Below are 25,187 nucleotides of genomic sequence, written 5' to 3' on the forward strand. Positions count from 1 at the left end.
TTCAGTCAAATAATATTATTAATAACATATACTTTTGCAGCCAAAAAGTATGCAATAGATTATAAAATTCAGCCCCGAAAGTATGCAACATTATATACGTTCTTATTATTTGAGACAAAATACAAAAAGGAGCAGAAAAATTATGATTATAGCAGTCTGTGACTGAACTTCAAATACGATTTTAGATGATCGATCCAGAATTACAAGAACAGCTATTAAGTACTAATAATAATACCTCTCGCCGTTTGTGTCTCTGTTTAGCTAAATGGAATAGTTTTAAATTGCACTACGCCAAAAATAAATACCTAAAGTATATTTAAAATTTCAGCAAATCTGACTATTTATTATTTGTAGTCAAGTGAGGTCAGCTCACTTACTGTTCATATTATTTTAACTACAACTTACGACAAAGCATTCGTTTAACTCAATTTTATACGATAACTTAAATGGCATAAGTGCTTTTTTATGACTCCCATTAAATGAATAATTGTGCCATTGTTCTAGTAATGGCATTTAGTTAGTTTTCTGTAGGACAGATATTAAACGATTGTAAATTGCTTAGTGCTTTTTATTGCAGCAATCAAATTGTTCGAAAACGTTGCCTCTTCTAGAACTAAGTTTTACTTTTATTGACAATTGGATACAAATAATTTGACTATTCGATTCCACACTGCTTTATTTATTCAATATAATAGTTTATTTAACCATAATAGTTTACCATAATTAAAAAAAAAAAAATGTTTTCAAAAAGTACAGTATAACACGGAAATGTACAAAGGAATATATTTGAAGCAATTTTTACATTATTCCACTAATAGCTTATTATATGGTACCTTCGAGAAGACATTTTTTATAACGTTCACAAATTCGTTACCCAACTCAACCTGCAGCTCTGGTTTTACTTCCTTAAAAATGGGCTCCCAATTGTCATTAAGGAATAAATTCATATTGTCGCCTAAAGCTTTATCCCCATTAAAAAGGTTGGTGAAATGATAATGTAATGGCTTTGGACTGGCATCAGTCAAAAAAATTTACAGGCTCCATGTATATTTCGCCGTCTCTTTCGATGGGCTTGCCGTTGAAGCTCACTGTAATATCGGTATTTTCTATAAGGAAAGATAAGGAAAAAAAAGGGACAAGTTATTGCATTCATATTTGTGAAGAATTTAAACGATGATATTACCAAAAGTAAAATTTGATTGTCCTTTTCCACTAATGGGCAGTACTAAAACTTTGCCATTAATTCTGTAAGGACCAACCAAGGATAATGAATCTGCATGAAATTTCAGCTCGTGTCGCTTAGTCAAATCCTTGCTGAATCCTCTAAAATGGCATTCCAAAAAAAATATGAAATGAACTAACCTAAAGTTATATAGCAACTTACCTGACACCAGTTGTTTTAAGGTTCTTCAGACCATATATTAAATTGTCTGTAAAAACAAGATCAATGCTTATAGGACTATCCGTGCCCTTTTGTATGCTTAGCTTCTTCAATGGATAGGGATCCAGCTTAACTAGATTCAACCCGCCGTCCCCTTTATCACCTTTCTCATGTAAAAGTTGATTGACAACATTCTTGATACACTCAGAATCACTATGTTTGCAAGGCTTCGGATCATCCGCTATAAATTTAATAATATCAACTAAAGTTTCACTTAAGTTCGTTAATTTTGCTCACGAAAATCTCCTTGAACTGTGACAAAAATACAGGAAACGATAATAAAGATAAGTCGCGACATTTTTACAACGGAACCGATTGCTTCTTGTTGAGAAACTGTCATTGGCAGCTGACGATCAATGCCTTTTATAGGATTTAGATTTAATGAGCTTAGCTACCCCTTACACAAGTAGAGCGCTCTAAAAGGCATATTCAACAATCAGGCAATCGAATAAAATTTGTGACACCACGTAAACCAAAAAAAGAACTTTATATTCAATCAAAATGTACCAATTTGTACCGTTTTGGAATAAATTTACCAATGGCAATTGTGTACCAGTCTCTGTAAAAATGTACCTAATATGGCGAGCATGTTATCCGACATGTAAATAAAACTGCTTGCAATATATGAGAGCAAGCAGTGCTTGCGTTGACACAATGTGGCAATACAATCCATTTTTCCGCGATAGAGGATATCCAATATTCGTTCATGTAATAAGAACTCAATGCCATTTGCAATAATAGCCACATCTAATATACATTTTAATGACCCAGTTTGTTTACATCACGTAAACAATCATTGAAATATTTTCTAGTGTAGTGATTAAATGTAAAAGGTAAATCTATGTAATTCCACTAAATGAATGTGATTATTATTAAGTGTCGATCAAGTGCTATAAAATTGATGTACTACCGATAGTATCAATTAAAGTAATTGTCGAAGGAATACTCTCCATATTTTCTGACATATTATTAGTAAGAGATTTTTGTATTTTCTTTTAATCTGACTAATCACGGATTCATAATAACAGTTAATCACATATGTTAACAACTATGTTCGTGGTATCACATTAATTTGATGCTTCGAAAAACTTATCATAGGGATACTTTGAGAAGACCTTCGAAACAATCGCTTGGAATATCTCAGAGAATGCTGATTGTATAGATTTCTGCACCTCCATAAAGATGGCATCCCAATTGTCATTAAGGAACGCATTCATATTGTCACCGAGAGCTTTATCTCCATTGAAAAGATTGCTAAAGTAGTAATATAAACGCTCCGGTTTAATGAGGATTTTCATATTGGTAGCCTCCATATAGGTCTCGCCATTTTTCTCGAGAGGTTTGCCCGTGAAGACGACTGTCACATCGGAATTGACTAATCAAAAATTTGATATAATTAAATTCAAAAATATACATTTAAATTGAACTTTAACTTACCCAAAGTCATATTACTTTTACCATTACCACTGATGGGCAGTATCAGAACCTTGCCCTTAATGGAGTAGGGCCCAACCAAGGATAGCTTATTGGCATGCAACTGCAGCTCGTGCTTCTTGGCCAGATCCTTACCGAATCCCCTAAAAAAAATCATAATACATTAATAGAATTGATTAAAAATATATCCCTTATCTCGATTCCGAACTTACTTAACCTTCGTAAACTTCATTGTGCTAATGCCAAGGATATTGTTGTCGGTAAATGTGAGATCAATGTTGACTGGACTCTCGGCGCCCTGCTTCAGACTCATCTTAGCCACCGGTAATGGATCCAACTTGACTAGATTTATTTCCCGAACTCCGGCTGTTGATTCTTCAGCAATGAAATAATTGATGATATTGAGAATGCACTCCGTATCGCCATGCTTACAGGGCTTAGGATCGTCAGCTATAAAATTGAGAACACGATGAGCAATGCAATGGATGGATTATTATTATCCTTGCTTACGAAACTTTGCCTGCACTGCGACGATAGTGCAAAGCACAAGGAAACAAATTAAACGCGACATTTCCCGTATGCACATAATAATAGCAAACATTAACAACCGAGTTTGTTGTGTTACTAACTATTTGGCATGTGCTTTATTAGCTTTTATAGAGAACCACTGTATAATGTAATGTGGTGTCAAAAGTACCTCGCACTCTCAATCTTTGTTATTCGCACAGTGAAATGTTTTGAGCATCTTAGAGTGATGTGAGTTTGACCTTGCTACAATGTAGAACCTGTTTAAAACGCACATTGAGTTAAATTGTGATCCAGTATCTGATCAAACTGGAGGTATTCTACGGATTAACAACTACTCATTCTCAAACGGAGCGCCATGAATTTAATAGTCGTCAATTACTTTTATTAAATGTACTTATTGTCACTCAAGAATACACTCGAAAAAATTAATCAAAATTGCGCTAATTATGCAGATTCTTAGAATACCCATACTCTAATATAAGAATTTAGAATTTCCTATTTGTTTTTCTGAACATTTTCAGTTTTATAACTTAAAATAATGTCGATAATATAAAATATCTCAATTAAATCTAATTACAACTGTATAATAATAATTCGCTGTCATTGATCACTTAATAAAGTCAATATTATGCATAAACCTGAAATTGAATAGCAATAATGTCATAACTTAATAATACCCTCTACTTTAGACTTACCTTCAAATGAGTGTTAATTATTATTGATTAGTGAGCAAACCTCATGAAATGCACGTTAATTCAATTTAGCGAATTCATTTGCTTAAGGTCAATAGATCAATGCACTGCATATGATTATGGGATAGAAGAGTCGTTAGGGGCAGTTAAGGATGGTTGTATTACTTTACTTTATGAGGTGCTCTTCTGCCTGAAAGGGAGTTGAGATTACTGAGAAACTGCAACTCAACCACTTACAGCCACACCCCGATATCGAAACGAGTTTGTCTAGAATTAATTCATCAGCATGATACTGCAAGTTCTTACATTTCTTTTTTTGGAACCCCTTTGGGACGGGCATTAATTAAATTGTACTCTGCGTAAAGAACCCAGAGGCGCGTCTATAAATATACACGAATATGCCTCGACACTAGGTTGAACCACTGAGTGTAGTCATACTTCTGTCCGGTTAACCTTAGTGCATGCACCAGCCTCCTGATCCCCAGAATTACCATAAACAACAACAGTAATGGCAAAGCTGTTTAACTTGATCACAATTACATGTCGTAGTATGAGTCTGCTCTCTTATGTAGTAGACATACGCATGGCTATAGTTGATTGACTCGTATGGAAGATTTTGCGTAAAGCTTCAAGGTCAACGGGGTATCAGCTGTCAGTGATCGCAACCGTTGACCGTTTACCGTTGCCTACACTTGAACTTGGCAGCGGTTTTAGTATCAGCCATATCAAGTCATTTATTTATTTATTTATAGTTTACAACAGCGACAAATGCAATTCATTTTGAATGCGAACTAGCAGCGAGATTGATACTGATTGACCACTTAATTGCCAAGTAGTTTAATGTGGTTTGCTGCTGTTGTTGTAGTTATGCAAATGCGTCCACTCACGTGAATTGACTGCCAAATGGTTGGCCAAATTTATGCGACAGCTTTGCGGAAATGTTTGCTCAACAAAATGAAGCGAAGAAAAACGTGGTCAGTACTTGAATACCCTGTTGCCCAGTAAATGGAGCAAACGGGTATGAAGTCGTTTCAATTGAAAGGGAAACTTCTGCTCAATTTATCTTCCATTATTGAGTTTGTTTATTATTTAGTGTTAAACTAAGTCTTTACTTAAACAGCAAACAGTCCAAAAATACTCGTACACGCACACGCTAATAGCTAAAGACTACAACTACATACATATATGTATTTATATTTTATGTGAAATGGCTGAAATCTGTTTAGTCCTCCAGGAAGAGATCCTCGTAGGGGAAACGCTTGAACAGTGTGGACAGAATGCTCTTCATAATCTCCGCAATGGCCACGTGAACCGACGGCTGCAACTCGCTCCAGACATCCGACCAGTTCTCGTTGAGGAACTGATTCAGATTGTTGCCCAGCGCCTTGTCACCATTGAACAGATTCGTCAGCTTAATGTTCAACCTAGCAAACAAGAGGAAGACACAAGCTTTAGAGAGTTCAACTCGTATTCAATTTTAGGCACTTACTTCTGTGGCTCCAGCAGCACCTTAAGCTTGTCCACACTAAGATAGGTCTTGCCATTGCGCGCCTGAGTGCCCGGCTTGAACTTCACCGAGAACTTGGGATTGTGCAGAGTGATGTCAGCGTCGCCATCGCCGCGAATGGGCAGAATCAAGATACGTCCATCGGCCACATACTTGCCACGCAACACCACCTTGGGGAAGGAGCCGTACATCTCGAATTTGCTGGTCGCAGGATTGGTATCAAAGCCACTGCAATACAATTGTGAAATAAATACCCATCTGCAAAGCTGCGTATCACCTTGGTTACTTACACCGCTCTATCGAACTTAACGCTCGATAGTCCCTCCACATTGACATCGGCAAAGCTGAGTTTGAGACTCAGCGATCCACTGCGTCCATCAGAGATATCGAAGCGCTTCACCAGGAAGGGCTCCACTTGGGGAAATGCGGCCGGCGCATAGCCAGTGCGAGCATATTGTCGCACCAGTGTGTGCGACACATTGATGATGCACTGCGTGTCAGAGTAGTGGCAACGCGGCAGTTCAGCAGCTACAAACGAAAAGAATCCCAAATCAAATCCCCACTCTCAAGCAATTTTCTAGGATGTGAACTCACGGAAATTGGAGGCACCATTGGCGCCCAGTGCGAGGCCTAACAGCACAACAGAGCACAAATGAAGCAGCATGTTTGAGCGATTTGCGAATGAAAACTTTTACTAATAGAAAAACTTTTAAAACTCTTACTGTTCTACACACTGCTAACGGGTCGGCTACGCAACGCGACGCGCGATTTGATTTTTGGCGAACTCCCGACCAAGTTCAATGCTAAACTGTAAATTGGCTCTGGACAAACGCAGCCATTTATAGACTTCTTTGGCAGAGCTCACGCTCCAACGACAAAAACAAAAACAAAAACAAAACAAAAAAAAAACGGGCCTCATTCGACCAGACCAGATCCAACCGCCAATACATTTAATAGTTTATTCATTCTTAACTTGTCTCGCTTCGAATTCGTTCCTCTCATTGTTGTCGTTGTCGCTGTCGTTGCCGTCTCTTGATTTCAGTTTTTTCTTGGTCTTTTTTTTTATTATTTTTTGCCTCTCATCATCACTTGTCCACATAATATATGTATAGAGAATTCGCAGCTCAAACCTCAAGAGAACAACAACAACAATGTACAACGATGACAAGAATATTATTAATTAATATTATTAACAGGTCCCCATAGTATCTGAAGAGCAGGCAAAATCAAAAGTGATTTTTATACATTTCAATGATCGTTTCGTTAGCCAGTTTCGCTGCGTCTTCAGAATGTTTTGTTTTAGACTTTGGACTCCGATCTTGTAATACCCTACACGTGTCGATTAAATAATGAATGTAATACTTAACGTATTGTCAATGAGAATTATTCTACATATTATTTATTAGTCATATTTTCAATGCAGTTGTAGAAGAACGGAAAACGTAAATTGAAATAATTTAATTCAACACATAAAGTGATTGCTGAGTTCAAGTGTCAGTAAACGATTAACCTTTTATATACCCTGGTTAAATATAATCTAATTTTGCGTTCTAATACAATTTAACGAATTTAATACAAAACTAAACAAAAATACCATTATAAAGATATTTACGAGTTACAAACAAATTTTTAAGGAAATCAATGGGAATGAAATAAATAAAAGAAAATAAATTAGTCGTCAAAATATACAAATAGTTCAAGTTAAATCAATTCAATTGATACAAAATACTTCAGACATCATCCCAAGTTAGATGCCATAAAATACGACTTAAATATAAACGATTTATTTAAATAAATTTATGCAACTCTTATTGGGAACTAGTTGAATGGGAAAGTAATTACAGAATATCTAAAGTTCATCAGTATCTTGACTACATCTCTTCAAATACTCATTTATACTTAATGCTCGTAGAACCCATTGAATTAATTGAGCTCTTTTTGTCCCGATAAATTGTTCAACCTAATGTCAATAGCCATTAATAAATACAAACAGTTCGCAATAAATAAACAATACGAGCTCGGATTGTGTTCAATATTTGCGTTGACATCAGCAGTGCAATTCAGTCAGTCATTTCTGATTTGAGAGTCTCTCTTCTCTGGGGGGTCTTTCCTGAGATTTTCGGAAGTGCTAAATGATTAAGCATGCAGCTTAGATCATGATCAGGTGGTTTATTCCAGTTTCATTTAATCATTTAATGCCACCCGCCTCAAAAAGACACGATTATTAATTATTTATCAAGCTAATCTACTGCAGGTCCATCTACAAGTATGCGGAGGAACTAAACGTACAAAACTTGTGTGTGGTTTTGTATAACAGCTCAAGGTGAATAACTATTTGACAATGGCCAAATCGCATGCAAGCTTAAGAATTTCCGTTTCGCGTCATCGACGACTAGATCTATATACTTTTATACTATTATTATTATTAGCTACAGTCAAACATCCAGCGAATCGCGCCGCGAGAAGCAATTAGAAATAAATATAATCACAAAACTATAGCGGGTGACAGACTGGTTTGGCAATGCGACAAATAAAAACAAAAATCATCAACGACTATAAAATCAAAAAAAAAGTTGTCGAGTGGCATGTGAATTTTATGGTCTCACTTTCAAACAACTGGCATGCGAGTTGTAAACATAGAAAACACCGAGTAAACAAACACGATTGATAAATACATAGTAGAAGTAGAGTTTTTGACCATTCGTCATCGGTAATTAGCATAGGATCCAGCTGGAGCTAGAAGATGGCATAGAACCTGAAAATAGATGCTTGCAATTTATTTATTTACACATTTAATTGGCGCCACATATGATAATTATATGACTTCATATATTTGCATATAAATACTTGAGCATAAATCAAGTTTCGGTATTTTGCTTTGTTTATAAAGTAAATTCCCCGACGCTTTCGTAGTTCGCATTTTTTTTCTCATCCACGACTTATAATATGATCTGCAGACACTCAAATAAAAATTTCCAAATTATCTATGTAAAGTCACACGTTTTCTCATAAATTTTTGTGAGCACTGTAAAAATGAATGTATTTGCATAAATTTGTTAAGAATTTATTCAACTTAATTATGTTTACATTTAATTTAGTGACGTACAGCATGATTTGGTAAAAGTACTCTCGAAAACCAGTTTAGGCTTCTTGGAATAGTTTTTAATTTGTTTTAAATTGACTATATTGCTTGTACAATAGATATTACTTAGTTAATATAGTCGAAATAGTATTCAAATTAACAATTAATAGTAAGGCAAAATTAACTACTATTTCTCTTGTTAAACAAATTTTATTTGAAAATAATAACGGCATTCTGCAAAGAGTAGCCACACTCCAAGAGAAAATAAAGCAGTTAACCAATAGCGTTGCCAGATTTTAAAATTGCATTGTTTCAATAATAGAAACGTTCAAAAATATTCATTTATTTGAAGTACGCTATTTTAGTAAATCATGTATAATCTCTTTAGGAACACTTATTCACTACACAACAAATGTGTTTGTGTAACCAGCTTATAATGATTTTGGTATATTTTTGCCGGCCAAACGAGATATTTTGAAATTTGATTTACGGTCACTCTTGCGGCATGTCAACGTTTTATAAAAAGCCGGAATAACGTCAGACACCAACCTACAACACAGAGACAGGCTTAAAGCCAGGACGAAAAATAGTATAAAATACAAGCAATAAGGATGCACATTTCCACAATACTGGCCGTTTTAGGCGCAGCCCTGGTGATTGGATGCCTGCAAGTTTCGGCATCGGAGCCGGCAAACAAAACCGAGGAATTCGTGGCTACGGATGAGTGGCAAGTGGTGGCCGAAGGTTTCTATTACGTGTACCAACCATTTAGTATATCAGGCCAATTAAACACACGTCATCTTTCAGGTCAGGCCATACCAAAGGGTCTACATGTGCGCATTAATCTGCAAACGGGTGTCAAGGAGGCCAAACTATTGGACGAAAGCGAACGTGGCACTGCTTTGCAGAGCAAGTCCAGCGATGAGGAAATGCCGCTTTCATTGGAGCACAAGGCGGACATCATTGAGGAGTCAGTGCGCAAATCGAAAGAGCATCGCAGTTATGCAGAACTGCGTAAAGCCTATAAGGATTTCCAAAAGAACTTTCGCACAGATGGTGAAGTGATCGTGCAACTTCTGGAGCAGTATCGCAATCTTAGCAAAACGCCGGTACAGTCTGAGCTAAAGATCAAGCTTAATGTGCTGGAGAATCTCGAATACCTACTACATCAAATTGATAATGCTCTGGTGTTCATCGACAATGGCAGTTTGGACGATATCTTACTGCCCATTGTGGTCAACGATACCAACACGGATTTGCGTATTTCGGCGATGCGTGTGCTGGGCGCCCTAACAGGCAACAATCCCAAGGCTCAAATTAAAGTGTTTGAACGCAACTTTGGTTCACATCTCGCTCAAATCCTTATGACGTCCTCAAACAGTGCAGAAATCTCATCAGCTCTGCATGCTTTCGGTGCTCTATTGCGCAAATTCCCATTGGCACAGCAACGCATTCTTTCCACGTCCGGAACACAGGCTCTCATTGGGGTCCTGCGCAGCGCTGACGTGGAACTCCGCAACAAAGCCAAGGTCGTAACATTAATCAGTGATTTAGTTGTAGAGAAGCGCTCTGTAATCGATGCCAGCAGAGATGCCTCCCCAGAAGTGGCTGACACAACTGTGGCTCAATATGTGCTCCTCGATTTCGAGACATGGCTGCAATCTCATGGGTATTGTGCCGCACTCGAAGCAGTGCTCAGCCAGGATTATGTGAATCTTTTGGATCAGCCGGAGGCTGTCGAGCAGTTTATCATTGCGCTGGACACCACCGAGAGCCTGTGCCAGCCATTATGGTCCAAAAGCGCAACGCTGCGTCATGCGCTGCTCACCATACGCAATAGATTCGCGCACAGCGAGGATGAGTATCGATTGGAGGTGTCACAGGTTGTGGCAAAAGTTTGCGAACGTTTCTACGACAAACAGAAGCATACTGAACTCTAGATAATGAATTTGCCACACTAGTTTATTTAATGCTTAGGACTGAGTTAACTTGACATTAAATCTAGCCAAATTGTATTTCTATTAACTATTTAAAGTGCCAAAATTTCTTGTAAGATTTAATTTGATTAAATATTTATAAATATATAGATGTGATCCCAAGATACACGCACAATCCATAAGCCCAATTAATACATTTTTTAATTTTCTTTGGCTTGTTCTTAAACCTTAATCGATCAGCAGGTCATAAAGTCAGCATAAAGTATAAGGGAAAGCGTGGCCCAAATCAAGAAAAACTTCTTACAAAGCACGATACTGTACAGGACATTCGAGTGGAAAAAAAACCAACCCAAAAAATGGCGTACAATTATGTTGGGGATATGTAAGGAGAGAGTAACGATGTCGCGTCCAGTTGGAAATTACAGCAATTAACGGCATGCACATGCAAATGCAATGTCACTGAGTCATGGCACGGAAGTGGCATGAAGTGAAGTGACTGGGGAAGGAGCAAACATAAAACCGGCTCGGGAAATTGTGAGGACGCCTTGGTTGCTAGGGCAAGAAATTGCAATGTAAACAGAGAGCAAGCAACGCCCTTCCTCTCTCGCTCTCTCAAGCTAGGGGTGCAGTCAAGCGAAACGCAGCGGATGACACAGGTGAATTTTAAGTTAAGGGTTAGTTGAGCCAAGAACTGACAACAAGCTGAAACGATACCAGTAACATAATAATACCAATAATAATGACAATAATGCTAACAGAAGCAGTAAAACAACCAACAACAACTACGCTTCGCCTTAACTTTGCTGCGCTCTCTCTCTTTCAGCAACTGCAGGCTCAATGTTCCAGTGCTTCCCATTCATTGAGCGTCGCAATTTGAGCTTGGGCGCGTGCGCATAGTCGCCATGGTAGACGTAGTCGTAGTTGGAGTCGGAGTATCGCTGCTTTCAACCACTGTGTTAGCCAGTGCTTTGTTGTAGTTGTTTTCTTTTATTTCTGTTTTTTTATGAAGAGCTTAAATGGAAACGCTTGACGAGTGATGTGGAAACATTTTCAACACAACAACAGCAACGAGTAAAAGCAACAGCAGCAACAACAAACAACCCAGACCCAGAGAGACTTCAGACAAGACTGCCACTCACATTCACGTTCAACATATCGCGTATATGACTCTATATATGACCAACTACAACAACAACGAAAGCAAACGCACCGGCATTACAGGCTGTTGCTGTTGTATGTTGCTGTTGCTCGTTTCTGTTGCCGCTGCCCGTTGTTAGGGGGCATTCCCTGCTTTGGCAACATTATGGAAAATCAGTTTGTGTTTGGAGCGCCGCCTGGCCGCATGTGAATTACGAATAAAAAAAAAAAAAAAAACTCCGCAACGGATCGAGTGAATAAAACAATAATAAATATAACCCTTAATGTTGTTGTGCAGTGAGTTAATTAATTAAATACAATAAAAAGTGCATATTTTAAGGAGCTGCAACGTATTCTACAGTAATTAATATAAAAATGCTATGGTGCAGTAATATATTTTTTCAAACACGGCAATTGTGTTTGAGTTTCACTTACCCGTTTTATAAATAACACAATTTACCGTTAAAGCTTTAAAATTAAGTTTTGAATCGAAAGTGATTATTCGATTGCGGCTAAATACAAAAACTATGTACATCTCCAAATAGAAATTTAGCTTTCGATAAATATTACTTGAAGTCGATATACGCACTTAATTTGCAATTCAAGTTGCACGATCTTTTTTGCAAATATTTTTGTTGAAAGAAAATTCATTGCATATGAACGTAAAATAGGTTTTTATACGGGTGAATGACTTTTTCAGTGCGCTTCCGTAACTTCCGGTCAAAAGCGTTTTCATTTTCGCCCAACGGTCAGCGGCATTTGCCTAGTTAGTTAACGTCGCGTCGCGTCTCCTGTGGCATGCCATAAATCTGCCTGGCATATTGTGTACAACCGGGTGTTGCCGCCACAAGGAAGCGCTGTCTGGTGAGACTCGTCCTGATGTGGTTGGGTGCAACAACAGCCAAAGCGGTAAAACGTTTGTAGAAATATGCGAACAAACCGGAACCAAGGAAACAACAACAATTGCAACACACACACAACTACACAATGTCTGTTGACTATGCAAAATGCCGCCAATTCCGATTTCAAACAACTACTGAGTAAATGCGCTGCTGGCAACGGAGCGAGAGCGAGAGAAACAACAAGAACAACAAAAGAAGAGGAAGAAGTAGTAGATGCAGAAGAGGAAAAATAACACGGTTGACATATGTGCGACATTTATGGCACAAAGAGACATACGGCAAGCGACACTGTGGGCGGGATTGGGAGGTCGGCTAATGTTCCAGTTGCTTTGGTTTCTGTGCTAAAATGTTTTGTCTAACTAATAATCTTGTAATAATCTAGACGTTTGCCCCATATCTTCCTTTCTCGCTCTCTTCCCTTGACTATCACACTTGCTGGCATACGTTTAGCGAAAGCAAACCGCACTTTTTCTAGGTCGTATCACCTTACAGACCCAATTTAAATATTTATATCTCTCAGCAATCACAGAGGCCCACAGAACGACTATAAATTGCATACGTATGTAAAACATTTATAGCACATCGCAGATATGAAAGGACTGAGAATGTGCAAAACATTTGCGTTTCCGTGTGAAAAAGTGAAAAATCGCATGTGATAAAAAGTTTTTTTTTGCAAACCACGAAGGAAATGCCAACTAAAAAAGTTAAATATTCGCCTACACATAAATTAAAGTGTCACAAAATGTATTGCTGTTAATTATCTTTACAGTTTTGAAAATTTCGTGAATTATGCTTGATTTTATGCTGAGCAAATTTAAAAATAGTTGATCTGTATGATCCCAAAACGGTTCGGTTATGGAGCTCTAAAAAAATTAAACAACTTACAAATCCCAATTAAATTCCAATAATTAAGTGAAAAACAAAATGTGGATTAAATCATACTACCTATACTACTATGCCATAATTGGAATATCTTGGATTACGAGTGGTAAGTAATAAAATCCCTTCTAATTGAACATTGAAGAGAAAATAATGGCAACGCCATTAAGACAAGTCAATTAATGCAAACAGGTGGCAATAACCTTTTCCGTGCAGTTAAACAGAACATTAACACTAACATGAACATAGCTCAAGAAATTGGCAAGCAATTCTTTTTGTTAAGCATGAAATTAAGACGTTGCTCAAATTGCTTGTAATAATTCAATTGTGCATCATTCTTTCGCAAATTGTTGATACTTTCAAAGGCAGTACAATGGAATTGTTGCGTTAAACTGTTGATATCCTGGGATCTGTCCGTATTTTGAAAACAAACAAAGTAATTAGTCGCATGTAACCGCAAATAACCTTAAAAGTAAAAACAGACAAAACTCAAAAATAGTGAAATTCCAAACTAAGTGACGTCGTGTAGGCTCAATAAATTTAACAAGGGAAAAGCTACACAGCGACTACTTACGACTAAGTCTCGAAAACACGTCAACACGGCGTTCTGGTCCAATGATTTATGACGAATACAAGTATTTACGTGACTTACGGGTAAGCGAAACGTAACCAGACCTCTTTCGATTGAAGTCGGGGGGTCTCCATATGCAAATGGAACTCACCATTTCGGGAATGAGAAGCGGGAATGCGCAGTTGTTCTTAAAGTTATTTACAAACTGCTCCAGTTTCAAGTTCCATTTAGCACATTAATTTCGGTTCATTACATTGTCATACATCACTGATTGTAATGATTGTGAAAGATCTAAAGAATCTCGGGCAAGTCGTAATTTTAATGGGTTTGTCACCGTTCTTTACCGGTTCGTCGAGTTGACCTGTGCTAGAAATTGATTGCGAAATGTAAACAAAAAAAAACAAAATGATGCTAATAATATATAACCAAACAGAACTTATGTTGAGTCAAAATGAGCGAGAGATAACTTCAAATGAAGATTATGGCAATTTTCAACCACAACTTAAATCACAAACTTTAAAATCAAATCCAAGTCAGATTCAAATTTACGTCAAGCGAAACATTTTATTTTCATGAAAATCATCAAGCTGAACGAACATTTTTTTTTATCCAAGAAAACCAAAACAAAACCGATTGCATACAACCACAGTGAACAAATTTGTTTTTTGAACTTTATTTTCCATTTCTGTTTTATTTTTGGTTTTTTGGTTCAACTTTTCTTTGCCCCAACTAACCAAGTGTGTCTCTTACTCTATGCGTATCTCCTCTCTCTTGTCATAGAGTTGTTTGTTGTGGGAGGCTTTTCACGTACTCGCCTAATGTTTGTGTAGTTAGTCAACAAACTCCAAACTCACTTTCATTTACTTACTTTATTTTGCGCCATCTCTTTGCAAAAAAAAAAGAAAATTATAAAAACAACAAATTTATGTAATAGCTTTCGGAGCTCCTAAAATGCTCATGTGTTTTTCCTTCAATCTCGAAATTTATATCATCCAACTGCTTTCGCGGATTTACGCTTCAGATATTTGAACTTTATGGGGAATTTTGTCTTGTTGTTTTTTTGCTTTTTATGTGACTCAAATTAGTTGTGTATTATGCAAAATCTACAACTAATTAAGATGTACAATTTGCAGTTATGCAATTCTTAGTCGGATTACTAATTAAGGCATAAACCAAAAACTAAAAATAAACCAAAATACATATGAGATGTTTTTTAAATTAGACCTGTCCTAATTTCAAGACATCAAATTGAGCGAACAATTCTTTAGCATATTTCTTTTTATCTATCTGGATTATCATTCATTTTCTAATGTACTTTTAAATTACTTATGTATGTATAAAGCAACACGTATTGCCCATAAATTCCCTATATTCGTACATTATTTTACAGATTCACTTTCCATTTCCATGAATCTCTTGCAGAATTAAGTAAACGTGTCATATCAGCATATCTTTTTAGACATTACTCTGCAAATTTAATGTCAAGCTCGAATTAAGCCAATTTCTAACAAAAAGAAAGTCAAGTTACGATATTATCATACGTGTTGCCCAATGTCATAACTATTAACCTACAATAAAGATCTTGAAGACTTGACGAGTCTAGAAGATTTCACCACAGCTGTCGACTACAGCGACAGTAATTCATCCGCCACCATCATCAGATGTGTCCACAGCTCTACCATAAAGAGAAATTCTCGCCAGGGTCACGATGTGAACCTCAACATTTTGCTCTTGAAACCACTAACCAGAACGTTTAAAAACATAACACATATACTATACGTAGTAACCACTTACTTATGTGTTAACATCGGCACTAGGGGAACTAGTTGTTAGGTATGAAGATAGAAAGAGAGAGAAGGAAAAATAGACAAGAGATAACCGGAACATTTTATGGGAAACAACTGCATAGCTCTGTTATTATTCTTCGCTTTAATTTATTTTTGTAATTACTTAAAGGTGTTATGTCATGTTCTCATACAAAATTTGGCGTCGGAAGGGGTTCCTTTAATAATTTTGAATTGATATTCACAGTTTCAACAATTGTGTTTACCTGGAAGACTAAGTTGACTCATTATTATTATTTCATTTTTCCATTCACTGTTTAGTTCAGTTTTTATTCAATTCCTTTAAAGTATTACTATATATGTATATGTTTTAACCTGAACTGTATAATAGTCCGGCTCATACATACAATTCTTAAATATTTGTTATTATGGATAAATTAAATAAATTTTATATTTATATTATGTAGTTTTTACTTCAGTCCTAGAAAAAAACATTCCTTCGTAGTGATATTCTTTCTTATTATCCACACTAAAAGTTGTTCCAAGTGAACTCAACTATCTCATTTGTTAATCTATAATTATAATTTTGAGTCAAGTCTCCAGAGTCGCATGTGATTTTAATCGTTTGGAAATTTGCATGCGCTGCAAATTGTTAACTGAACTCAATGCACAGTAACACAATTAAATAGTGGAGCTTGTCCGGAAACGCGAAATCAGCTGTGATGTGAAGACAAAGCAAGCGAATCCTCAGTCCATGAATCATGCAGTGGCCAAGCGGGCAAGTCCAAGTTTGACCATGGAAAGACGTTTTATGGAGTCTGGAAACTGGCAGTTGGCAAGTGGCAGCTGGCATGTGACATGTGGCTTGTAGCATGTGGCAGTTGGCAGGTGGCGGACTTCAAAATAAAAGTGAAGCGAAAACAAAGCTTGGACTTGGCAGACAGATTGCAGCGAATCGTTTGCCAAAGAGTGAGAGATAAACGGAAGCTTAGTAGAGCGCAACGATATAAACCTGTCCCGCGTTGGACAGTGTACAACTCTATAGCAGATATACATACATTGCACACTGGTCTGGGGCGATTTAACTGCAATTTACTTTTAGTATACTAATTGCTCGGTAAAAAGAAAATAAAAACGAAAAGTAAAGCTGAAAGAGAGAGAGAGATCAAGCTCAAACAAATTTTCACTTTAGTTCTATTTTTCCTTTTCGTTGCAGCCGCAAATGGAGCGATACTAGACTCCAGATGTTATCTAGAAGGCGGCGGATCAGCGGAAAGTTTTTTGGCCACTGAGGATCTAACTGTGGGCTCCATAATTGGCAAACTTCGTATTAATGGCGATCCCAATGCGGAGACTGGGGACATCAACTTATCGTTGAGAGAGAAGAATGCACCTGTTGAGATTGTGGCGGGCACCAAGGATTTGGCTCTCTCTGTTGAGCTGGACAAGGAGGGTCTGCGAGGTCCCTCATCCATCTATGTGAATGTCATATGCGTGCGAAGACGTTCGACAGATCCGGTAAGCTTTAATTTGGGTTGTTGTGCTTCAATAAAATATTATTACGTTTTTTTTTGTAAAGCGGCTTTATTACATTTTTCCCCCATTTCAATATTATGTACATTTCTATGAGATAAAACAAAGCAATTAAAAACTTTTCAATATTTTTAAAAGATTCATTTCTGAGAAGTACAACAAGAGATTAAAAGTTTTTGGGTATTTTTGAAAGATTTAATATTTTCATATTGCTAAAAATAGTTTTGAAATAATATCCTCAAGTACCCCAGCAACTGACCCAAAGAAAGAACTTTCTTTTCTAGCAAATCCCCATAGCATTCAATCAATCAAACCTACTGACCACTTTAATTAACCCACGTTGGGGGTTAGCCTCTTAAAAACATTTTGTGGTGTTCCCGGAATAAACTTTTTCTTAACCGCATTCAGCACCTGCAGAACTTTCTTGCTGTCGTGCCGCGCACTCAAGTAATGCTTAATGGGCAACCAATTAACCTATATCGAAGCGGTCTCCACATTTCACCCATCCTCTACCCGGTTTGGACGATGGATGTGCGTGCCGAGGCATCACAAAAGAAGAGAGGGCGGCATCTCGATGTAGTAAGGGTTCAGGTAGTGAAATGAAATGGGTAAACACGATTCGGAATGTTCTCACTACGAATATATGTACTTATAGTGCATATGTGTGGGGTTATCCCTAGGACAAGGACCAAGTTGCGGCTATTTCTTGTACTCTATAAACAATTGAAAACTTTTTAGACAACGACGCCTATTTCAATTTTAGAATCAAACAAACAGAAACCAACTTAACTTAACTTTTACTTGCAATGCAGGAGCTCCAGGCAAAACTGGAGCTCGGGCTTTGAGCTCCTGTCCTGTGGTTAGCCGGTTTAGACGTCTGGGCCCATAAATTAGCCATTAGTACTTCCGGGGTGGCGTTTTTGGGGGTTGCTTTGAACATGCAAATATATGCAGTGCTTTATGGGCGGCAATCGAGGTGCTGTGGCGAAGGAGGAGTCACAATCGTGAGTACTTTTAACTGTTGGCGCTTTGAACTCGGGCATTTCTGGGGTCAGTGACCAGTCGATTGTTTGCACCCGGCACCCGACATTAGGCAAGGTGTTTATCTTTCGACTTGGCTTGACGCTCAACTCAATCACTTTTTGTTGGGTCTTCTTTTTTGTGCTTGCAGAGCTTCGTCATCCCCGTCAATGTGCGCGTCACGGATGTCAATGATAATGCACCGCAATGGATTGGCACACCCTACACTTTGACGCTGTCTGAGGTAACGGTGCCCGGTACACGCATACTGCAAGGCGCTCGCGCTGAAGATGCCGATCAGCCCGGACCATTTTCCACAGTGGAGTACCAAGTGCTGCCCGGTCCCTATGCGCAGCTGGTGCAGTTCCTCAATCCCTTAGAGGGCACACTGGTGCTGAAAAAAGCGCTCGACTACGAGCAGCTGCAGAACTTTACGGTGAAGCTGCGTGCCCAGGATCAGGGCACACCGCCACGACATTCGGACACGCTGCTGCGTGTGGTCATCACAGATGCCGACGACCAGAATCCCAAGTTCCTGCGTGAATCCTATAGCGCCGAGCTGCCAGCCGATGGTCGCGCCGGCGAGCTGCGTATGCGTCCCGAGCCGCTCAAGGCCGTCGACCAGGACGAAGGCATTTGTGCGCCCATTCAGTACACTATAGTGCAATCCCAGGACGCCAAATACTTTCGAGTGCATCCTCACAACGGCGTCATAACTCTGCTGACGCCCATTGGCTATGCGGACTTGACACACGGCGCCACTTTGGTTGTGAAGGCCACACAAATCGATAATCCCGATCGTTATGCGTTGACCACTGTGCAGTTAACACGCCCTGGCACCCACAGTGATCTCAGCAGTCTCACCTTTGTTCAGAAGCGTTTTGTGATGCGTATACGCGAGGATACAGCAGTGGGCAATAGGATTCTGGCGCTGCCCACCAATAAACCCGGCAAGCATCTCAAGTACACCATTGCGGATCCCATAAATTCACAGTTCTTTAGCGTGGGCTCGCTGGGCGAACTGGTGCTGGCGAAGCCTCTGGACTACGAGAAGATGACGAAGCACGAGTTCCAGGTGATTGCTAGTGATGGACTGACGAACAGCACCTCGGCTGAGGTCACGCTAGAGGTGATCGATGTGAACGACTGGGAGCCGCGTTTCCGAGAGACTCACTACGAGTTCATGGTGCCCAAGAGCGTAAGTATAAATATAAGTACCTTTATATATAAATCTTCCAATTGTTTTTTTTTTAAATTACCTAAGCATAAGTAGAATATATTTATAAAAATACATAATGCTGACCATTTTGTGAATCTTTCCAGCAGTCGCTCCAATCCCGTGCCGACTCCTTTGAGGGCGTGCTGATTGGCAAAGTGGAGGCCGCTGATGGCGATCGCAATGACAAGTTGGAGCTGTCGCTGCGTGGCCAGCATGCGGGTCTCTTTGAGATCGATGCCACAGGCAACATATATATGCGACCCGAGCAGCTGCAAAGCCTCAACGAGTCCACTGTCCATCTGATTGCCATTGCCACGGACTCCGGAGTGCCGCCGCGTAGCACGTCGGTGCCCGTGAGCGTCACAATGGAGGGTCTGACGCTGGCACAGTCCAGCTGGAACAACAGCATGCTGGGCATGTTTGGCATGATTGTGGGCCTGTTCCTGCTGATAATCATGGCGCTAAGCTGCTACATTGTGCGCTCCAAGAAGCAGCGCAAGGGCAGCTCTGGCGGTCTTAGCCTGGGACGCAATCGTGTCCACAGTCAGGCACACAGCAGTGTCTCATCGGCGAATCTGGTGACTCACGAGAAGCTGGCCGGCAATGCCAATGGTGCTAGCGTAACCAGCGGCGGCGTTTCTGTGCTGCACATGAAGCATGCGGCTGGCAATAACATGACACTTACTAATCCCATCAATAATGGGTTGCATCATGTGGGCAGCGGAGCCAGTAGCAGCATGGCGCTTGGCAATGCCGTCAATTTACTGGAGCGTGAGCGAGAACGGGAACGTGAACGACAGCGGGAAAGCTATGCGGCAACGGTGCGCAGTAAGTTGACTAATCCCCCGCTCTCACACATATAGAGTCTGTCCCAGCTGCCCAGAGCATTCACTATAAATAGTCTTTCTACCAGGCATCGTTTCGCGCGCCTCGGCCAACGGTCAGCTCTACGAGGAGGATGAAATCGAGCACGATTCTCTCTCACAGCACGATCAACAGCAGACGACGCCGGAGAACAACAATCGCAAAACGGTCACTGCTGGCGTCGGAGGCGTGACAACCATCTCGACAACGTCCAATGGCAATGCAGTGGGGGCTGCATCCAATCTGCTCAGCGCTTCCGATACGATGGGCTCCTCCGAAAACAATCTAACTGTCTACTTCTAGGACAGCCAAGGAATGTTCGTCTTTAATTTTTGTAAATATTGCTGGATCGTCAGCTAAGGTGCCGTCGAAACTCGCTACAGCGAACTGCTAGCGTAGAAGCGTTCGTTGTGGAGAGGTTCGACTGTAATAGGTCTAAGTCATGAGTCGTGTTTAGGTTATAGGCCCACTGTACATGTAGTAGACCAAATATAGCATTGTAAACATCCAGCACCCGTAGATATAAGAAAGCGAATTCCATTGTACAATTTTGCTTCCCACTTTTTACGATACTTTAACGACAAGCTTAAGAATAAACTCTATTGAGCAATATTCTACACATTTTTCATTATTGGGGATGGGTTTAAATAAGTTATTATTAAAACTGGTAGATATGTATCTATTCTATTTGCAGCATATGTCCATTTCAAATAATTTAAGAATCTTCTTTTCTTTTTATTAGTACCGCTTAAACACTAGTTCGATTCAGCATAATCTTTACAGCTTTGGCATAATAATATGTAGAAACACATAATGACATTAATTAATTAAGCAATTCGTTGATGATTTTGTCTTACAAACTAAAATCAGGTCAATTCTCAGAAACTTTGCTAAAATTGAAATGGGGGAGGAACAGAACAGAACTTTTGGGACATACAAAATAAATAATAATTACAATTTTGGGCAGATTATGACGGCTGCATGGAAATGCTCTCTGGATTGCATGGTCACGGATTAAGTCACGTTACGTTCTTTGTTTTTTCGTCATTCCTAGCTACCGTTACGTGTCTTTTTGCGCTTAAGTAGATTGAAATCTCCGTATTTGATGTGATTGTCGGTTAGGAATGGTACATAGAAAGCACGCAGCACCTTATGTGATTTCTCTTGTATAAGGAATGGCAACGACTTCATAATGGACCAGTCTTTGGTTCGTCTGGAGTAGCTCGGCTCCAGTTCCGTATATTTGCCCTCATCGAAATCGATTAGGAAATGACATTGATCATAATCAAAGTACATGTGTTCGTTCTCGACGTTTTGATCATTAAAATAGGGATGCACCAATTGAGTGGCATTAATGCCACCCTCATAGTAAGCTGGTAACATGCCACGGAACTCCGATTTAAGGAAACGCAAACGGAAATTGCGCGCCGGAAAGAAGAAGCTGCCTGGATAACGATGCCAATCTTTGCCAATGCATACATTGTAAATTTCATCAGCTCGATATTGTGGCGTCGCCTTGAATTGATTCAGCTCAAGCATCAAATCCATGGGTGCATGATAATTGCGATACAAAGCGAATACACGCGAAAGTCCCAACAAAGTGCTGGCAATCATTACGATAATGGCAATGAACATGCTGTGGTCCAAGTAGTGAATGCCCGCCTTGATCTTGAACACCAGCGATTTAAAGCGAAAGAAGATGCGCTGATAGACATCCACAGTGATGGCGCCACAAAGAGATATCAGTGGATAAACCGGAAACAGAAAGCGTTCCTCCTTGTGTGGCTGGGCAAAGAAAACTAAAAGCCAAAGATACAACGGTGCCAACGATATATAGCGTGGAAAGTTCAGCGTCGACTTGTACTTGGCTGGCACAATCAAATAGTCCATGACCAGCATTATGGGCAGTTGTAGAGCCAACAACTATAAACAACACACACAATTAGCAATAGTCAAAAATTACAACAAGAGTGACTCACCCAAATAATGTTAAAGTTGAGAAAGCCATTAATGATGTAGTAGCTCAATGGCTCAGTGCCAAAGATGTTCGGTCCATGGCTGGTGAACACATTGTACCAGATAATGTTGAGCGGCGCAAACGTCAGCTTGCCAAAATAGCTCGAATCAATGGCAATCATGGGCAGTGCAATCGTCGCACCCGATATCAATGTCCACTGCACGAATGTGCGCCAATCCCGTTGCCGGAGCAACAGTTCCAGCACAAGTGGCACACCAATTAGCGCTGCAAATGGCCAGCCAAGAAGCGCTGAAATCGCCGTAAAGAAGATGGCCAAACTGTAACGTTTCTGCCACCAGGCAGCCAACGCTGAGCAGCCAAAGTACATGGAGAATGAGGATGGTAACAATGCGGTGCTGGACACAAACATTCCTACGCTAAAGAGCTGAAAAATTAGCCAAAGCCGTCCCACATGAATGCCAAACTCCTGGCAAATTGATCTGCAAATGAAACCAGTTTAGCTGTGTCAATTACGATGTAACAATTATACTCACTTGTACATGAAGCGTTCCATGACAGCACACCCAAAACCCAGCATGCAGCGTACCATGTAAAAGATAAGTATCGGACTCGGATTAAAGATCTTTTGATAGATCCAACCAGGCACGCCCTGAAGCAGCAGATATGTATAGGAACGCAGTCCAAACTGCGGACTGTACTCCCAGGTCTGCAGGCCATGGCCATTGATGATGTAGTGCAGCGGTTCCCAATAATTGAAGGTCTCATCACAGTCAGCAATGTACGCCCAAATGGCACTACAAAGTCGGGCGCTAACGAACGTCTTGAAGGCAGTGTGAACACTTGGCATTATAGGGGTGGCTGGTAACGGCGTCTTTTCCGTTGAGTTGGCCACAGTCGCCGCTTGCTTTTGCCTGCACAGCAATGCATTTAATTTATTGTTTGTCGATCGAATTGTATATACTCTATTTACCGCTTTTCTTTTTTGGTGCTGGTGACTTGAGCTTCGCCGGTAGCATCTTTTTTTGTCATTTAAACGTTTCGGTGGCTTCTTCGTCGGAATCTGGTTGTCAGCCTTGTTGGCGTTGTAACGAGCCCGTGCCGCTGGCGGTGCCATTTCCTGCTAGTCCAGCGTTTTCCTAATAATTTTCAACACAATTTTTTTGCTCGAAGAGTGTAAAAAGCCAGCGTGTGAGAGTTGTGTCAGCTGTCAGCTGCTGCAGTGATAGTGATAAAAACAAAGCGGGTTGGCAGCACTGTCTGTTTGGAGCAAAGTAAGCAGGAAAAATAATTTAAAAAAAAAATGGGTAATTAAATTATTTAGTCGCTATGAACGCATAAATGGGTTTTGTTGAAATTAGTTAATAAAGCAGCGGCGTATATTAACATCTGAATGTTTTCAAGCTCACATGCTTACGTAGTTTCGTTGTTTAAAGTGAGTTTCTTGCTTAATTCGCATATTCTGGCAACATTTTTTTATGCTCTGCCACGATGGCAACTCTACAGCTGTTCAGTTAATATTTCGCAATTGCATTTCTGAAAGTAACAGTTTGGATTGCGCATAAAGAAAAATATACATAATAAAAATAAGCATGTCTAAGGATGACAAGGAAAAAGTACAAATCATTGACAAAGAACTGGATCTGTCTAACGCTGGACGTGGCGTCTGGCTAGTGAAAGTTCCCAAATACATCGCCCAGAAATGGGAGAAGGCGCCATCGAACATGGATGTGGGAAAGTTGCGCATCAGCAAAACACCCGGTCAAAAAGCGCAAGTGTCGTTATCACTCACACAGGCTGTGCTCGCCCTCGATCCCGACGAGAAGATACCCACCGAGCATGTGCTCGACGTGTCCCAAGTAACAAAGCAGACACTCGGCGTCTTTTCGCACATGGCGCCAACGGAGTCGGCAGCGGCTTCTTCTGCTGCATCTAGCAATGGCAAAGAGAATGGTTCGAGTGCGTCGACAGCGTCAGCAACGCCAGACAGCGAGAAACTGTATATGGAGGGTCGAATTGTGCAGAAGCTGGAGTGCCGACCAATTGCCGACACTTGTTATATGAAACTCAAGCTAGAGTCTATACGCAAGGCATCAGAGCCACAGCGACGTGTGCAGCCCATCGACAAAATCGTGCAGAACTTTAAACCTGTCAAGGATCATGCACACAATGTAAGATTGAACTTTATTATATTACAAGACCATATTACAAAATTGTGTTGTTCATTTGTAGATCGAATATCGTGAGCGTAAGAAGGCTGAGGGTAAGAAGGCTCGTGATGATAAGAATGCTGTGATGGACATGCTCTTCCATGCGTTTGAGAAGCATCAATACTATAATATCAAGGATCTGGTGAAGATAACCAATCAACCCATTAGCTACCTGAAAGAAATACTTAAAGATGTCTGCGATTACAATATGAAAAATCCGCACAAAAACATGTGGGAACTTAAAAAGGAGTATCGCCACTACAAGACTGAGGAGCAAAAGGATGAGGAGAAGGCAAAATCGGATGGCAGCAGCGATTCTGAATAGCATTATCTCATCATTAAAATATATTGTATTTACTACTTATATTAAGTTAAGCGACAGTAAATCAAGCAGCATTCCTCCTGCACAATTTTAACCAGAAATTCCTCCAAATTATTTTATTTAATTTTCCCCTCGAATTTTAAGGCAATC

The 25,187-nt window shown here is 39.7% G+C and overlaps 6 protein-coding genes across 12 annotated transcripts; 3 read left to right on the forward strand and 3 right to left on the reverse strand.

Annotated features, from left to right (window-relative positions):
• Nucleotides 1-884: 884 nt before the first annotated feature.
• LOC132784093 (protein takeout) lies at nt 885-3,503 on the reverse strand. The gene is made up of 8 exons (XM_060789493.1): nt 3,386-3,503; nt 3,088-3,325; nt 2,879-3,018; nt 2,518-2,816; nt 1,679-1,832; nt 1,385-1,622; nt 1,184-1,323; nt 885-1,106 (listed from the first exon to the last, which is right to left on the reverse strand). The coding sequence occupies exons 1-8, from the start codon at nt 3,474-3,476 to the stop codon at nt 1,018-1,020; spliced, it is 1,389 nt and encodes a 462-aa protein (XP_060645476.1). The 5' UTR covers nt 3,477-3,503; the 3' UTR covers nt 885-1,017.
• A 1,650-nt stretch (nt 3,504-5,153) lies between these two features.
• LOC132785972 (protein takeout) lies at nt 5,154-6,419 on the reverse strand. The gene is made up of 4 exons (XM_060792314.1): nt 6,197-6,419; nt 5,893-6,130; nt 5,585-5,830; nt 5,154-5,519 (listed from the first exon to the last, which is right to left on the reverse strand). Exons 1-4 carry the CDS (start codon nt 6,264-6,266, stop codon nt 5,318-5,320), a joined length of 756 nt encoding a protein of 251 aa, XP_060648297.1. The 5' UTR covers nt 6,267-6,419; the 3' UTR covers nt 5,154-5,317.
• Nucleotides 6,420-9,164: 2,745 nt separating this feature from the next.
• On the forward strand, nt 9,165-10,780 carry LOC132785971 (nucleotide exchange factor Sil1). Its single transcript, XM_060792313.1, has 2 exons — nt 9,165-9,428; nt 9,492-10,780. Exons 1-2 carry the CDS (start codon nt 9,296-9,298, stop codon nt 10,622-10,624), a joined length of 1,266 nt encoding a protein of 421 aa, XP_060648296.1. The 5' UTR covers nt 9,165-9,295; the 3' UTR covers nt 10,625-10,780.
• Nucleotides 10,781-11,980: 1,200 nt separating this feature from the next.
• Nucleotides 11,981-21,142, forward strand: LOC132787512 (protocadherin gamma-B1). Of its 6 annotated transcripts, none has more exons than XM_060794604.1 (6): nt 11,981-12,055; nt 13,430-13,648; nt 17,111-17,412; nt 18,599-19,645; nt 19,771-20,494; nt 20,568-21,142. In XM_060794604.1, the coding sequence occupies exons 2-6, from the start codon at nt 13,585-13,587 to the stop codon at nt 20,831-20,833; spliced, it is 2,403 nt and encodes an 800-aa protein (XP_060650587.1). In that variant the 5' UTR covers nt 11,981-12,055; nt 13,430-13,584; the 3' UTR covers nt 20,834-21,142. The 6 variants fall into 6 exon arrangements, with proteins under 6 accessions (XP_060650587.1, XP_060650589.1, XP_060650585.1 ...); XM_060794606.1 differs by having other exon boundaries at nt 11,987-12,141; nt 19,774-20,494; XM_060794602.1 differs by having other exon boundaries at nt 11,988-12,141.
• Nucleotides 21,143-21,244: 102 nt separating this feature from the next.
• LOC132787513 (alpha-1,2-mannosyltransferase ALG9) lies at nt 21,245-23,737 on the reverse strand. Of its 2 annotated transcripts, none has more exons than XM_060794610.1 (4): nt 23,470-23,737; nt 23,042-23,412; nt 22,510-22,987; nt 21,245-22,453 (listed from the first exon to the last, which is right to left on the reverse strand). In XM_060794610.1, the coding sequence occupies exons 1-4, from the start codon at nt 23,620-23,622 to the stop codon at nt 21,581-21,583; spliced, it is 1,875 nt and encodes a 624-aa protein (XP_060650593.1). In that variant the 5' UTR covers nt 23,623-23,737; the 3' UTR covers nt 21,245-21,580. The 2 variants fall into 2 exon arrangements, with proteins under 2 accessions (XP_060650593.1, XP_060650592.1); XM_060794609.1 differs by having other exon boundaries at nt 23,042-23,419; nt 23,479-23,735.
• A 267-nt stretch (nt 23,738-24,004) lies between these two features.
• Nucleotides 24,005-25,166, forward strand: LOC132787515 (general transcription factor IIF subunit 2). The gene is made up of 2 exons (XM_060794612.1): nt 24,005-24,676; nt 24,738-25,166. Exons 1-2 carry the CDS (start codon nt 24,098-24,100, stop codon nt 25,038-25,040), a joined length of 882 nt encoding a protein of 293 aa, XP_060650595.1. The 5' UTR covers nt 24,005-24,097; the 3' UTR covers nt 25,041-25,166.
• The last annotated feature ends 21 nt before the right edge of the window (nt 25,167-25,187 follow it).

Source organism: Drosophila nasuta, chromosome 2R (genome assembly GCF_023558535.2).
Source record: "Drosophila nasuta strain 15112-1781.00 chromosome 2R, ASM2355853v1, whole genome shotgun sequence".
In the NCBI taxonomy this organism is placed as follows: Eukaryota; Metazoa; Arthropoda; class Insecta; order Diptera; family Drosophilidae; genus Drosophila; species Drosophila nasuta.